The sequence below is a fragment of the Prionailurus bengalensis genome, chromosome A1 (assembly GCF_016509475.1).
Source record: "Prionailurus bengalensis isolate Pbe53 chromosome A1, Fcat_Pben_1.1_paternal_pri, whole genome shotgun sequence".
NCBI lineage: Eukaryota > Metazoa > Chordata > Mammalia > Carnivora > Felidae > Prionailurus > Prionailurus bengalensis.
Window position 1 is genome coordinate 25,233,838 of NC_057343.1, and position 15,127 is coordinate 25,248,964.

Genomic DNA, 15,127 nt, shown 5'->3' on the forward strand with positions numbered 1-15,127 from the left:
AGTTTACTTTTGTGTATGGTGTAAGAAAGTGGTTCAGGTTCATTCTTCCGCATGTCGCTGTCCAGTTTTCCCAGCACTACCTGCTGAAGAGACTGTCTTAAGGCATTCACATTTTTTGCACCAGTGCCTTGAAACTCAATTCCCACAGGGTTATGCAGAGAGGGCCAGATGAGGACTGCACACACAGTATGTTGCATTATTACAAAAGCTTAGGGAACCCAAATCTCTTAAAATGTACAGCAAGCACACCTGCCTTCAATCCCGAAAACAGATATGGTATCTGTGTCCCAAGGCTATAAGCAAACTGGCCCTTTGCTCCAAAGAATCACTAACTCTATGTTTCAAGGCTGTTCACTATAAAAACATCCTTGAAAACCTAGTCTGGAATAAAGGACATTCAGTGCTATGCTTGCAAGATATGCAAAACATGGAAGAGATCAGTGAAGAATTGTTTCCCCACACGTATATGCCCGGGGGTGGGATTGCTGAGTCAAAGGAGCTGGCACAGATTTAGCTTCAACGGATACTGGAAAAAAAAAAAAAAAATTCCCCAAGTGATTGTATCATTTTACACGCCCATGAGCAGGTGTATGAGAGTTTCAATTGCTCCGCGCCCTTGCCAACACTTGGTACTGCTGGTCTGTTTCATTTGAGCCATTGTGGTGTGGCCATACCTTTGTCCCTTTCAGGGACTCTTCCACATATCAGGCCTGCTCAGGTGTTATAATGATGGTACAAACCATCAGGAATATCACTGCCGTGGGCAGCATGGATCGGAGGCTCTGGGGAAACAGAAAGACACACAGGGCAAACTTCCCTCAGGCAACATGCTTGAAAGGTGTAGAAAGTATGAGATCGCTCCTAGGCAGGGAGAGCTGGTCTCAAGGGAAGGCACTACCTACGCAGTGCCATTCAGGCCGTGCCAGCATGGTGACGGGCCTCAAAAAGAGACCCTCAGTGGAGCAAAGAGGGATGAGCAGGTGGGAAAGGTGGGAGGACCAAGGGCCAGACCTGCTCGTAGGATTAAACTTTGTAGCAGCATTGCATTGACCAAAATGCTAGCGGGTGATGACGATGATGAAGGTGACAGTAATCATTTACTGAGGGCCACCGATGTTCCAAGCACTAAGCTGGGCTCTTTACATACATTAAACCTCTCTCTACGTTGCAACCAGCATCCGTTGGCCAGTGATGAGATGGAAATAGTAAAAGGCTTTTGCTAGTGAAAACACCGGTCTCGGGTGAGAATTTTCAGGGAGCTTTACGGGAGATTTGGAAGGGCTTTGGTGTTTTTACGACTTCATCTAACTCAGCTATGGGCCTAGAAATTACGCAGGGTGAATTTCCTTAGCTCACATCCCCATCCACTAGCCAGATAAAGATAATAGTAGTGAACGCAATGATAACTTCGGTAAGAATATCTCCTTACTTGGGGCCAGATACTATACAATGTACTTTGCATCTCATTCAGTCCTCACTTCAACCCTATGGCATCATAATCCCCACCTTATGAAGAAACTGAAGGACAGGGAGGTTAATTAATGAGTCCACAGTCTCACGGGTTTTAGTAGCAAAGCCAGGATTCATTTCCAAGTTTGTCAGCCTTCAAATATGTTTTCTTTCTACTCTGTAGCACCAACTTGCCATCTACTCTTGATCAAATGGCACACTTCCTATTTTAAGGACAAGCTTCTAGGGAGGCCTAATCTGCTAAAGATCATTATTTGGGAATTTAGCCTGCTGTCAAAAGATGGTCTTTTGTGTGAAACGACCTGGTCCTCTGCTCTAGATCTGTGCATTTCTGGTATTAGCGTATGGGTTGTGAGTTGACGATCATCCCGGAAGGACTAGAGGCCATATCCATGCCTGTGTGTAGACAGTGTTCCCTGACAGTGAAGCAGTTCCCAGTCTTAACCATCCAGGAAAGAGGCGAGTTCTCAGGGAGGAAACCAGAATTCCTAGTTCTGGGGGTCCTAGGCATGCAGAGAACCTCTGCTTCTCTCACAGCCTGGACATGATGGGCCTAGAAGCCTTTGAGGAGGACAGTGTGCAGGCGTGCATTCATCAGGGGCGGGAAATCTGGAGGCTGGGAGCCAGGATGGAGGGGCCAGAAAGTTCTGGAGGACAGGCCTAACATTATGCACAGTAAGCTAGGCCTGACCCTAAGCATGAGCCCACTTTGAAAGTTAGTCAGAGTGAGCTCAGGAATGCTCACTGGTACATCTTAACTCTGAATCTGCAAATCGGTAGTTCAGAGATACTACTGATGCAGGGATCAAGGACACACACGAACGAATGCCTCTCTCCAATGCCTTCCTAGTTCCCTGCAGACACGAGAAGTTCCATGGTTGCGGCAGCCACCGGTTGGGAGAAACCCAGCAAGTCACAGCTGCCCAAAACTCTGATGGGGAGACCGGGGCAGGGTGTCAGGAATGAGGACAGTCACATCGACATTCCAGTGGCAGGGACGCTTCGCTCGGGTCCTCTAAGATGGAAGAGCTTAAGACCAAGAGGAAATTTTTCATTCATTTGAAAAAAAAAAAAAAAATCGCTGTTCTCTTTTAGGTACCAGATAATGTTCTAGAGATACAGTAGTTAACCAAGATAGCCAAGTTCCTAGTCCCAGGAAGCTTACATTACGGTAGGGAAGACAGTACAGTGCGCACGCGTAGATGTATGACCTATACTATATGTACATTATAGTTCCATAGTGTTGATAAATGCCATGGAGTAAAATAAATTAGAGTAAGAGGATGGAGAGAGGTTTTTTGTAAGTGAAGGGGAGGGAAGGCAGCCTCAGATTGAAGGCATTTGCGGAGCAGCGCTGCAAATGAAGTGGGAGAGAGACCCAGCATGGGTATCTGATAGTGTCCTAAGCAAAGAGATCGTGCAAAGGCCCTGTGACAGGTGTAGACAGCACGTTTAACGCACAAAAAGTGGTAGATTGTTTAGAGCAAAGGGCGCAAGGAGGATATGGGTGGGAAAAAGGCGAGGCCAGGGAGTTAGCTGGGAGCCAGAGTGTGTCAGCTCTTGGTGGCCATGATAGGGATCTTTGGCTTTATTCGGAATGGGATGGAAACCCATTAAAATACTTGGTGAGACAAATTACAGTCCGTATGAGGCAAGAACGGACACAGGGAGACTCATGTATTAGTTTCCCAGGGCTACCATACAATTATCACCGGCTTGATGGCTCAAAATAACAGAAAATTTCTCACACCGTTCTGGAGGCCAAAATTCTGAAGGAAGGTGTTTTGGTCTTTTGGGTGAAATGACCTGGTCACTTCCCCTCTGAAGGGCCACATCCTCTCTGAAGGCTCTAAGAGAAAATCTGATTCTTCTGGTTCTGGTGGCTCCAGGCATTCCTTGACTTGCGGCCACATCATTCCAACTTCTTCCTTGATCTTTACATGGTCTTCCCCTCTGCGGCTTTCTCTTCCACCTATGTCTCCTCTTCCATTGCTTCTAAGAATGCTTGCTGTTAGACTGAGGGCCTATCTGGATAATCCAGGGTGATTTCATCTCAAGATCTTGAACTTATTTACATCAGCAAAGCCCCCTTTTGCTCAGATAAAGTCACATTCACAGGTTCCAGAAGTTAGGAGGTTCACCTATTTTGGCGGTCCACCTTTCAGCCCCACGACAACTAGTCAGGAGGCTCTGGTAAAGCCCAGAGAGGTGATGAGGGAGATTTGCCCTAGGATAGTAGCAGCCAGACGGTGAAAAGTGGTCAGATTATGCTAGTATAACAGGTCAATGGGGAGGGGTCATTCATTCGTCTTCTCCAAAAATGTTTCTGGGGAACCTACCACGTTCCTACACTACTGTCACTGGGGATACAGCGGGGTTAACACAGATATAATGCTCGCCCACCTGGAGCTTACCTCACCGTCTAACAGGAAACCTGGACCTTGAATAAGCGTGTTGTGTGTTACAAAGGAAATATACCAGCAACAGACCAACCTATTGAGAGTTTGGAACGCGCTGAGGAGGAATACAACTTAGCCAGGACAAAGGGTGCTCCAGGCATGGATGAGGAAGGTACGGAGCTCTGGCAGAGCAGGCTGAATCTGTGGAGTCCCTGGAGACCAGGGGAGCAGCCTGGCCACCAGAAGGTCCCAGAACACCGAGGACACACCTCTGCCCCTCACAACTTGTGACGTCGGCCTGTGGGCACGTAGCCATTTTCGGCAAGAGGCCCCCGTCCCAGGTTCCGGCACCGGCTCCTACCGTACCCATAACCCCGAGCGGCACCAATGCCCGCAGCCTGAGCTTGTGCAGACTGGGCGAAGTGGTTCTCGCAGCAGGCTGGGCACACCCCCCTTGCATCACTCCCTCCTTCCTCCTAAGGAGATGCTCACGTTCACGGGGCTTCGATTCATTTATTTTTAACCTTTATTTTTATTATTATTATTTTAATGTTTATTTATTTTTGAGACAGAGGCAGAGCATGAACAGGGGAGGGGCAGAGAGAGAGGGAGACACCGAATCGGAAGCAGGCTCCAGGCTCTGAGCCATCAGCACAGAGCCCGACGCGGGGCTCGAACCCACAAACCGCGAGATCATGACCTGAGCGGAAGTCGGCCGCTTAACCGACTGAGCCACCCAGGCGCCCCTATTTTTAACCTTTAAACGGCTCACCCAGGCACCGGGTTTCGCTTGCCAAATGCAGATATAAAAATGTCAGTACACGAAAAGTTGCTTTTAAGAAAAAGTCCTTTCATCTGCAAGATTCATAACACTCATTAGCAGGCTCAAAATCTCGCAGATGAAAGGCAGAGCCAGAGAGTAAATGAAGACGGACAGGCACTCCTCTGACTACGTGGTGGGACTGCAGGCCGCCCCTGACGTTTGCAGGGCTCAAGGCCAAAGTGCAGATGGAGGTCCACACGCTTCCAAGTTCAGATACTTATGAGTACAAATCAAGGTAAGAGACTCTTAAAATATGTTCTATCCTCCCCCTTTAGGAATTCCCCCTTCCGGAGTGATCTGCATGGCCACAACCCCCAGCCAGTGGCCTGTCTTGTGTTCTTCGTCATGAGGCTTAGTCTGGCACTGTGACAGGTCCCAGGCAAAGGCAAATGAACCTCCACAGGCCACACATCCCAACTCTTTGCATATCCCCCCAAAATAGTCATCCATGGGCCATATCTCATGTCTAACGGTCCACCTTCTGGATGTTGGGTCCCAGAAATAGCACAGCTACAGGACGTTGACTTAGAGCCATTGGGTAGGGAATACAGGATCTCCGTTATCTGGAGTGTGGTCTCCAAGGGTCGGTTCAAGGGCTCCAGGCAGGCACAACCCATCAGTGCCTCACCTCAAGAGGAGGGGTATAGCCGGAAGAGTATATGGGTGCATTCAGCCTTTTGCTACGTCAGCGGTCTTGCCGAGGTATGGGAGGGGAACGTGGGTCTAGATCAGTCTAGCAAGTGGACAGATTTCCTGGGTTGATCGAGCAGCCTGTCCTTCTCAAACAACTTGTAAAGAGCAATCTGCTATTAACAAAAGGAATGTCTGAGGCTTAGAGTAATCTCTGTAAAAAAAGTAAAAGCAAATAAAGTACCCCTCTGACAGGAAAAGTTTGTTCCTCAAGGCTTTTATTTTATAGCCTACGACAGCAGCTGAGCACTGTCCTCAGTGTCCTCCTCCTGGCCAGAGCCCCGCACCTACTCTGTGTCCCATCACCGCTGGGTTCTGGGTAAGGGGCTGCCAGGAGACCTTCCTGATAAGCCCCCAGCCGTGGACTCACAAGGACACACACACACCCCTAAGCACTCCTGAGAATGTAGCAGCTGAAAATAAAAGGCGCAGGACAGAGCCTCCACCTGAAAACAAACAGCCTTTCCAAGGATACGGTCCAGAACAGGGTTCCATTTATACATCATTCACACATTCGTTTACTCCAGCAACAAAAACTGATGGAGAGTTTACCCGATGCCAGATACTTCCAAGTGCTAGATTTGCCCATCACTGGGCTAGGCACTGGGCAAACTAAATACGGCCCCCGCCCTCAATGACGTCCACCCTAGCTGAGGAGAGAAGGCCGCGAGTTAGTAATTTCAGCGTGAGCTGGACAGGTCTTAACTGCCGCTTGACTCCACAGGGCAGAGAGAGAGAGGCAGCATCCATCTTACAGAGGCTTATTGGTCTCAGACAACACCAGTCGGGACTGTGGCTGAGCCACCTAAATGCTATAAAGGACAAGAGCCAACATGATCCTCGTACGTGAAGGTGTCACTAATATCCCGATGGATGGCACAAATACATATCAAGCATCTAGTGCGTGTCAGGCACCATGTGAGCAGTGAGGACGTGTGGGCAACAAGTCCCCATCCTGAAGGCTCTCAAAAGGCAGGAAACTATGTATAAATCAACCAGCCCCGGGCAGCCAAGAGCCAGGGCCTAGGAACTAAAGAAGGGCCCTGAGAGCTCAGGATCTGAGTCCTAGGTTTTGTTCTCAGAATGTCACCCACATATTCCTTCCCCGCTCCTCACAGAGTGAGACTGTCCTGGATGTATACCTGACCAGGCGGGTCAAGAGGCTTTCGAAATCATAGGACTGGTGTGCGTACAGACACGTGTATGGACTCCTCTCACTGCTCTTTGCCCATGGATCTTGGTTCTTAAAAAATTTGGTTCAGGGGGCGCCTGGGTGGCGCAGTCGGTTAAGCGTCCAACTTCAGCCAGGTCACGATCTCGCAGTCCAGGAGTTCGAGCCCCGCGTCAGGCTCTGGGCTGATGGCTCGGAGCCTGGAGCCTGTTTTCCGATTCTGTGTCTCCCTCTCTCTCTGCCCCTCCCCTGTTCATGCTCTGTCTCTCTCTGTCCCAAAAATAAAATAAACGTTGAAAAAAAAAAATTAAAAAAAAAAAATTTGGTTCAGGGGCGCCTGGGTGGCTCAGTCGGTTGAGCATCCGACTTCGGCTCAGGTCATGATCTCATGGTCCGTGGGTTCCAGCCCCGCGTCGGGCTCTGTGCTGATGGCTCAGAGCCTGGAGCCTGTTTCAGATTCTGTGTCTCCCTCTCTCTCTGACCCTCCCCCGTTCATGCTCTGTCTCTCTCTGTCTCAAAAATAAATAAATGTTAAAAAAAAAAAAAATTAAAAAAAAAAAAGTTTGGTTCACCAAAATTTTCGTTTTCATTGTCCTCTTTTCCAATTAGTTAACAGCATACATATATCCCAAGGCCCAAGCCTTCTGTGTGTCTGCTAACCCATATCTCCCTGCTGAATTTACATAATTTTGCTCATCAGTAAAAGAAACTGTGTGTGCAGTGATGTAACGGAGGCAAGAATCAGGTATTCTTAGAGATGGGCCTTGACTCGGTGGCCAGATACGGCAATGTTTAGGGAATAAGCTTCCAGGCCCACCCCTACAGTGAAGGATCTCTCTGCAATACTTAAACCGGTCTTCATGGCTTGAAAACCACGAATTTCATACAGGCAAGTCCATTTCTAGCCTTCGTTATTCTGACTAACTAACCACCAATTTCACCAACGAAAGCCTCTGCGAAATGTTAATTAGCAGCATCTGGTGTGGATCAGAAATACGGATACTGAGGCAACGGCAGTTGTCATCTCTGGAGTGTGGCCTTCCTGCTAAAGTGTCGGATGATCACCTCAAAGAGTGACTTCCTGATTAGGGAACTGATAGCCTCTACAGTCTGGTTAAAAAGGTTCACGTTTATACCACATCCCTCCCACTAAAATATTTCAAAGAAAATCATGGACATTACCATGCTGTCCACAGGAAGATCTCATCCATCTGTGTCCCAAGTATAACTAAGTCTGGGGGAAATGGAGCATGGGACACATTCTCTAATGAAGATGTTCTATCCCAGGTGACAAGAGTCCCACTGTTGTTTTCTGCTCTCAGCGTATTTTTTGACTGCTTGGAAGGCATTCCAGAGTCCTCCTGGGTTTTGTGGGCACGTCTACAGCCACGGTAGGTTTTGACGAAAAGAGGGGAAGGGCCAAGGTGTCCGGGGAAAATAGAACAGGCAACGCTCAGCCTTCAGCCTTGACCGTCCCTCCTGGAAAGAGCGAGAATTTTTAGGCACTGCAGAGTGGGACCTAGGGTAGCTAACAACTATTCCCTCTTCTTAGCAGCCCTGATTACAAACTTGGTGCAGGCCTTGATGTTATCCCCAAACTCTGATACCTTACCCTGAAATTTTACCCCCTCCCCCACCTGCTTTTCGGCCCTGGGTGTGAAATGCACTGATAAGCATGTTGCTCTCCCCTCCCCCACACCCCCCCTTAAGTCGCTCTCACAAAAGAGACTTTGGGTGAGCAAAGTCTAAGCAAATGCCTATCATTTGAAATCGGGTGCAAACCCTCCCCCAGCTGAAATACAGTAGCAAGCAGGGCTTGCTGGCCACAGAGAGCAGAAAGGGTCCTGAGATTTTCCAGGGGCAGTTGTCCTCTTTGGAGGCCAGGATTTGGAGAGCGAGCCATTACCAACCATAGGAGTGTGGCCGATCAAATTAAGGAAGGCGTTTTTTAAATTCAATTACACCCTCAGTGGAAATGGTCTCACTAATGCTTGGGGAAAGAATTATACCCAGTCCATAAAGCCTAACGCTTCTAAACCCAATTTTGCACATTATTCTAAAGGTTAATTCAAGATCTCTCTTCCAAATGGGAAGTTAAATACAGCCAATGGGAGGAAGGCATCTGCTGACTGACTGAGGAGTTTATCAGCCTGTAAGAGTTCATTAGTTTTAATTAGCGTAATCACTAATGTTGCATTAACAGTTGAGTGAAGGAAAATAATTACTCACACATCCACTGTATTAGATGGGAAGATTAGAATTCATTTTCCAAAACGATTAGCATTTTGCCAATTAAAAGAATCCTTTCTCCCTGCCAGAAACCCTGTGACCTCACTCACCCGAAGATCGTTTAAACGAAACATATTTTGCATCAGAAAATGGAGCAGGAAGAAGGGGAAGAATTAAGGCTGGGTTTATTCCTTGAGCCTTCTTGGGGCACGGCGATTGCAGGGGCTCCCTGAGTTGATAGTGTCCCGCTCTGTTTGCATAGTCATTCACTCCGGTGGCTTCAGACTGTGCCCTGGGCTTTGTCACCCAGCAGCAATTAAAAAATGAAAAGGCTAGTGGAAGATGAGGCCGAAGGAAGCAAGGAAGCAAGGTGGAAGGGCCATTGCTAAGGTCCTCTGGTTGGACAAGAGTGGGACTTACCACCGGCCCCATCCTGAGCGCGCAGGAGCGCTCTACCGCAGGAAGCTGTGTCTCTTGGGCCCCTTAATGACTTCCCCTGAGCACCGGTGATATCTTGCCGCCTCTGGCTGCTCTCCGGCACCACGGCCACCTCTTCTCCATCTCTACCAGGATCCCCAGAGACCCATTTCTGCAACGGGAATTTCAGGATGTTCTGCCATCATGGGTCTGTGTTGGGACAGGAGGCCCCAGGCCAAGGGCAATGTTGGGGTTTCCAGGCCCTTATGTTGGCCTGTGTTCAGTCCAGAGTGCTGCCCAAGTGCAAAGATCATCTGGCCAGGACAGACACAGGCAGGCATGGACTGAGGCAGAAGGCCACCGGAAGTAATCACCCAAATCCACACCTAAAGGGAAATGCCATCTTGATGTAATACTTACTAACAAGTATTGCAATACTTGTAATAATTTGATGTAGTTATTAAAGCTGTCTCACAAGCATTATTTCCTTCGATCCCCAAACAACGCTTTGAGATACATATTTTGTTGATAGGGAAACTGACTTAATCAGGGCTACGGGACAAATAAACAGTGAAACAGAATAGAGTCTGCGGACATCCAGCCTGTGATCATCACAGACTCTGATCTCTGTCACCTTTGACTGATCTGGGCTCTGTTCCCAGCGGCACCCCTTATGAGCCACGTCACCTTGGGCAAGGGACTCAACATCTCCAGGTTTCTTCATCTGCAAGACTAATATAATATGTTTCTCTAGTGATTGTCGTAAAGACAAAGTGAGAGAGAAGAGCTTCTCAGAGGCTGGGAGAGGGGACCGCGTTTGGGGTTTTCCGTGAGAGGCCGAGACCGGTCCTCTTGAGCCCAGCAGACGAACCCCACTGCCAGGCCTGAGTCTGTTGGAAAGACCTGGGGGGACCCTGGCATGTGGCCGACAGTGTGCAAGCCCTGGGCTTTTGTACGTTCCCAAGGGATATGAGAAACTCCCCCTCTCCCACTGACTGAATGGTACATGCCACCAGCAGGCAGGTAGGAGCTAAGCCAGATTTAAGTTTTTCATTTGTCTTTTAAAGAGGAATTGATCAGGGTGCCCGGGTGGCTTGGTCGGTTAAGCGTCCACCTTCGGCTCAGGTCATGATCTCACGGTCCGTGAGTTCGAGCCCCGCGTCGGGCTCTGTGCTGACAGCTCAGAGCCTGGAGCCTGTTTCAGATTCTGTGTCTCCCTCTCTCTCTGCTCCTCCCCTGTTCATGCTCTGTCTCTGTCTCAAAAATAAACTTTAAAAAAATAAAGAGGAATTGATCTTTCCTGTGAAAAATTAAATGAAGTAATTATGCAAAAAAATACCAACTTTCCACAGTGCCTAACTCCTAGCAGAGGTTACCTACTAGTCAGTCCCCTTTCCTGTATTTAACACGAAAGGGGAAGTCAGACCCATCACTAGCAGGATTCTGGAACACAGCCTCCCTCATGGGCCTAGCAGGGGTGCAGGATGGGTGACGGCACGCTGCCCCTCCGCTTCCGCCCAGGAACAGCGCAGGAACCACGGAAAGGCCCCTGTGGCTCACCCCCCAGGTCGGCTGCCGTCCCCGGGCAGGGCGCAGAAACTGGCAGCTGGAGCTAACAACCCCAGAGCAGAGCTGGTGCGACGCCCACCTGCCTCTAGGTCACCCGAGCCACAGGGCGACCCGCACACCATGTGGGGCTGTGTACGCAGTGGAGGGGGGGTGGGGCCCAGGATACCCTAAAGAAAGGGAAGCCAGCCAGGCCTCCACCATTAGCCATCCTCGAGCCCAGGGAGACGGGCACCCTGGCAGCCACAGTGGCACGAGTCAGAAGGCAGACCTTCACCCTCAAACTCTCCACGTTGGGGACGAAAGGAAGGAGAGGGGACGAGAGGAGGAGGCAAGGGTCCAAAGGCACCTGCAGTCCTGATAGGGCTTGGAGAGCCGGGGCACAAGGGACACGGTGCCTGAGTTCCGCCTAGAGGCCGGCTGCCCCGTGATGGCCTCGTGCCCCGAGCGCCCCGCGAGGTGCCACCTCACTGCACGGCCCCGGTCCCGCAGGCTAATTCAAGGAACCCGAGCTGGAACTCCAGGAATGGAGGAGGAACTGGAGGCAGGGAGAGCTTCAGGGAGGGAGAAGGGGGGGAGCAGGGCTGCCGTGTTCAGAGTCAGGGGGGTGTCAAAACGGCCAAGCTTTGTAACCTTGGGCACGCAACCACGGAAGCCGGTTTCTTCAACTGAAAAATAGGAACCATAGTCCTCGGGTCACAGGGAGGACCCTTGTGAAAATCACAATTAATGAGGCGCACGCTGATGTCTGTGCCACCCACAGCCAGAAACACAGTTCATCCTGCTCACAGCTGATCCCCCTAAGCACCCTCACGGTCCGGCCAGAGAAGGTATTCAATCAGTATTTACTGATACCTGATCAGCAAGAGCCATCACAGCTCCTGGGGCGGGGGGCGGGGGGGGGGGGTGTTTGTGGACACAATGCCACGAGGAACAAAGGATCGGGAGAGTCTCGGGGTGGAGGCTTCCTCGCATTGAGCCCCTGGGAAGCTGCTCTGGAGCAGTGAGCCTGGAACAGGGCAGAAATGTGCCCGCTGGGGGGGGCGGTCGGGGGTAAGGGCGAAGTCCCGGGAGTCACAGATGAGGCTCCCTGCCTGGGAACTGTGGCCCAAGTTGCACATCATCAGCTCTGCATCCCTCCTGAGGACCCAGGGGAGGCCACCCAAGACGGCACAACCCTTGGCAGCACAGGAAGGACAAACAGGCACTTACGGCAGCGTTGTTCTAATAAGAATAGCAATGGGGGCGCCTGGGTGGCTCAGTCGGTTAGGCGGCCGGCTCTTGATTTCAGCTCTGGTCATGATCTCACAGTTTGTGAGTTCAAGACCCACGTCAGGCTCTGTGCTGACAGTGCGGAGCCGCTTGGGATTGTCTCTCTCCCTCTCTCTCTCTCTCTCTCAAAATAAATAATTAAACGTAAAAAAATATAATAATATCAATGATAAGAAAGGGAGGGGAGGAATTCCACTGGCTTCTAATGCCTGCACAAAAATATTAGCGGTATTGAAAAAGCAAAAAAAAAATTGCTTTTTGTCTTTATGACCAATGACCATCATAATGCACGTTGACGGGGGAAACTGCCTATGTGTTTCAGGATTTTGTTAAGGAATCAGAAAGACATAAATATTGTCTTTTCTTGGACTGAAGTTTCAGAATCTCAACCACCCAAGGCATCTACCTCAATTTTTTTTAGGGTTTTTTTTTTTTTTTTAACATGCTGTTAGCTTTGGAAAATATCTTCTTCGCGAAAGGAATTTTTTGCGGGAGCTTCCGTTTTTAATTGGCACAATTTAGATCCTATACCAAAATGACACGACGTGGAGAAGATTTAACAATGTCTCAGCACCTAGATCTGGCAAGACCTTCAGAACAATTTAACTGTGTCTCATGAAAGCATCTGTCAAATCAGATAATCACAAGTGTTGGCGAGGACGGGGAGACACTGGAATCCTCTTATCTGGCCGACGGAAATATAAAATGGTGCTGCCACTTTGGAGAACAGTCTGGCAGTTTCCCCTCGTTTCTGGTGGGGTGGTGGTTTTAATATTTATTTATTTTGAGAAAGAGAGAAAGAGAGAGAACGCATGGTGTGCTCAGGGGAACAGCGAAGGCATGCAGAGAGGGAGACAGGGAATCCCCAGCAGGCGCTGCACGGGTCAGCCCAACATGGGGCTCGAACTCACCAACCGTGAGATGGTGACAGGAGCTGAAATCAAGAGTCAGATGTTCAACCGGCCGAGCCACCCGGGTAGCCCCGGCCCCTTGGTTTTGTTTTGTTTTGTTTCAACGTTTATTTATTTTTGAGACAGAGAGAGACAGAGCATGAACGGGGGAGGGGCAGAGAGAGAGAGGGAGACACAGAATCGGAAACAGGCTCCAGGCTCTGAGCCATCAGCCCAGAGCCCGATGCAGGGCTCGAACTCCCGGACCGCGAGATCGTGACCTGGCTGAAGTCGGACGCTTAACCGACTGCGCCACCCTGGCGCCCCTGTTTTGTTTTTTTTTTAAGAAACAAAGCTTTCGCCGCCTCCTTTCCACTCTTGGCACACCTGGGGAGCCTCAGCCAGGCTGAGGGACTGGCCTCAGCCACTAACACTCTCCTCTCTCCCGCAGTATGTGTCCAGCCGACGCGCCGTCACTCAGAGCGCACCAGAGCAAGGCGGCTTCCCCCCTCACCACCTCACCCACCACCACCGCCCCCACCGCCCCCACCACCACCTCCGCCACCACGCCCGCCCCCACCACCTCCGCCACCAGGAGGCGGGGCTGCACGCCGCCCAGGGGACACCCTGCATGTGCCCCTTGTTCTCCTGCCAGTGGGAAGGCCACCTGGAGGTGGTGGTGCCCCACCTGCGGCAGATGCACAGGGTTGACATCCTCCAGGGAGCGGAGATAGTCTTCCTGGCCACGGACATGCACCTCCCCGCCCCAGCCGACTGGATCATCATGCACTCCTGCCTCGGCCACCACTTCCTGCTGGTGCTCAGGAAACAGGAGAGGCACGAAGGGCACCCCCAGTTCTTTGCCACCATGATGCTGATCGGGACCCCCACCCAGGCCGACTGCTTCACCTACCGCCTGGAGCTCAACAGAAACCACCGGCGTCTCAAGTGGGAGGCCACCCCCCGGTCCGTTCTCGAGTGCGTGGACTCGGTGATCACCGATGGGGACTGCCTCGTCCTCAACACCTCCCTGGCCCAGCTCTTCTCCGACAACGGCAGCCTCGCCATCGGCATCGCCATCACCGCCGCCGAGGTCTGCTCTGCAGAAGCCGAGGTGTGAAGCCAGAGGCCAACGGACGTTCCCGCCCGGCCCCCCTCCGCCGAGACACTCTGCCTGTGGTCCTGGGATCCCCGGTTGCCGGGACTCCAGGCTCCTTTTTATTCTTCTCCCTCCTTCCCTCCCTTCTTTTTTTTTGTCTCAGGTACTTTGTGGTACTTAGTCTTTGTCTGCCATGGGCATTTTAGTAGGTAAACATCCTGTGATTCAAGACCTTGGTGTGATGTTTGTCCTGATTTGTCGGTAGAGTTTTCTAGAGCATTTCTAATCCACTTGGATCGGGAGGGTTATTTCCCGCCACCCCCAGGTCCCTCCTCTGCTGCTTCCCCAATGAGCGAGAGCCACCGAGGCCGCAAAGCGGACCGTTGGGGTTGAAAGGAGATTTGGTGTCCCAATCATTTCTTCCTTCTCTTTTCAGTCTATTTCGGACCAAGCCAACCCTGAACTGTGTGAGGACAGCAGGTTGGGGAAGGGGACCTGGCCAGCTCTGAGGTGTATTCCAGACCAACCACACGCAACTCTGACAGCTTCCCACGAACCTTAGGGTCAGGGCTAAGCTGCCTGGACACGAGGACGTGGCATCACCTCTGAAGGCCAGGGAACCCGGGCTGGAGGTACCACACGCCATGAGCCCTCCGGTTTGATCCTGGGGCTCGAGGGGGTGCACAGATGCTGAACCCTCTGTTGGGCAGGCTGCTGTGGGCTTCCTGTCGGCCTGGGCCATGGTTTCTTGCTCCGGAATCAAAGTCCTCTTGTTTTTTGTGATTTCGTGAAAACCTCTTTGCCCTCTGTGGAGGGAGTAGGAAAGAAGAATAGGCGAGATGCAAGGGAAGGGAAGCAGCTGAGAAAACAAAAGATAAAATTAATCTCCCAGCTCTGGGAGGGCGTTCTCTCTGTAGAGAGTTTTATTATCAAATTGTAAAATCCATCGATCCTTTCGCTAGGGTAGAACACTTTGGTATGGTGCAAAGGACCCACTTGACTCTTGATAGTCAGTAAGGCGGAACCACGACTTAGCATCAACCATAAGGAATTTGGAGGGTGTGCAGGGGACCTCTGACTTCCGGGGGTCAGAGGTCACTC

The 15,127-nt window shown here is 50.8% G+C and overlaps 1 protein-coding gene across 1 annotated transcript in view; it reads left to right on the forward strand.

Annotated features, from left to right (window-relative positions):
- Positions 1–14,257, forward strand: part of SIAH3 (siah E3 ubiquitin protein ligase family member 3) — a 67,998-nt gene extending 53,741 nt beyond the window's left edge. Inside the window, exon 2 of the mRNA XM_043578982.1 lies at positions 13,379–14,257. Within this exon, the coding sequence (XP_043434917.1) occupies positions 13,379–14,047 (669 nt within the window). The 3' untranslated portion in view covers positions 14,048–14,257. The remainder of the gene's footprint in view (positions 1–13,378) is intronic.
- Positions 14,258–15,127: the final 870 nt, after the last annotated feature.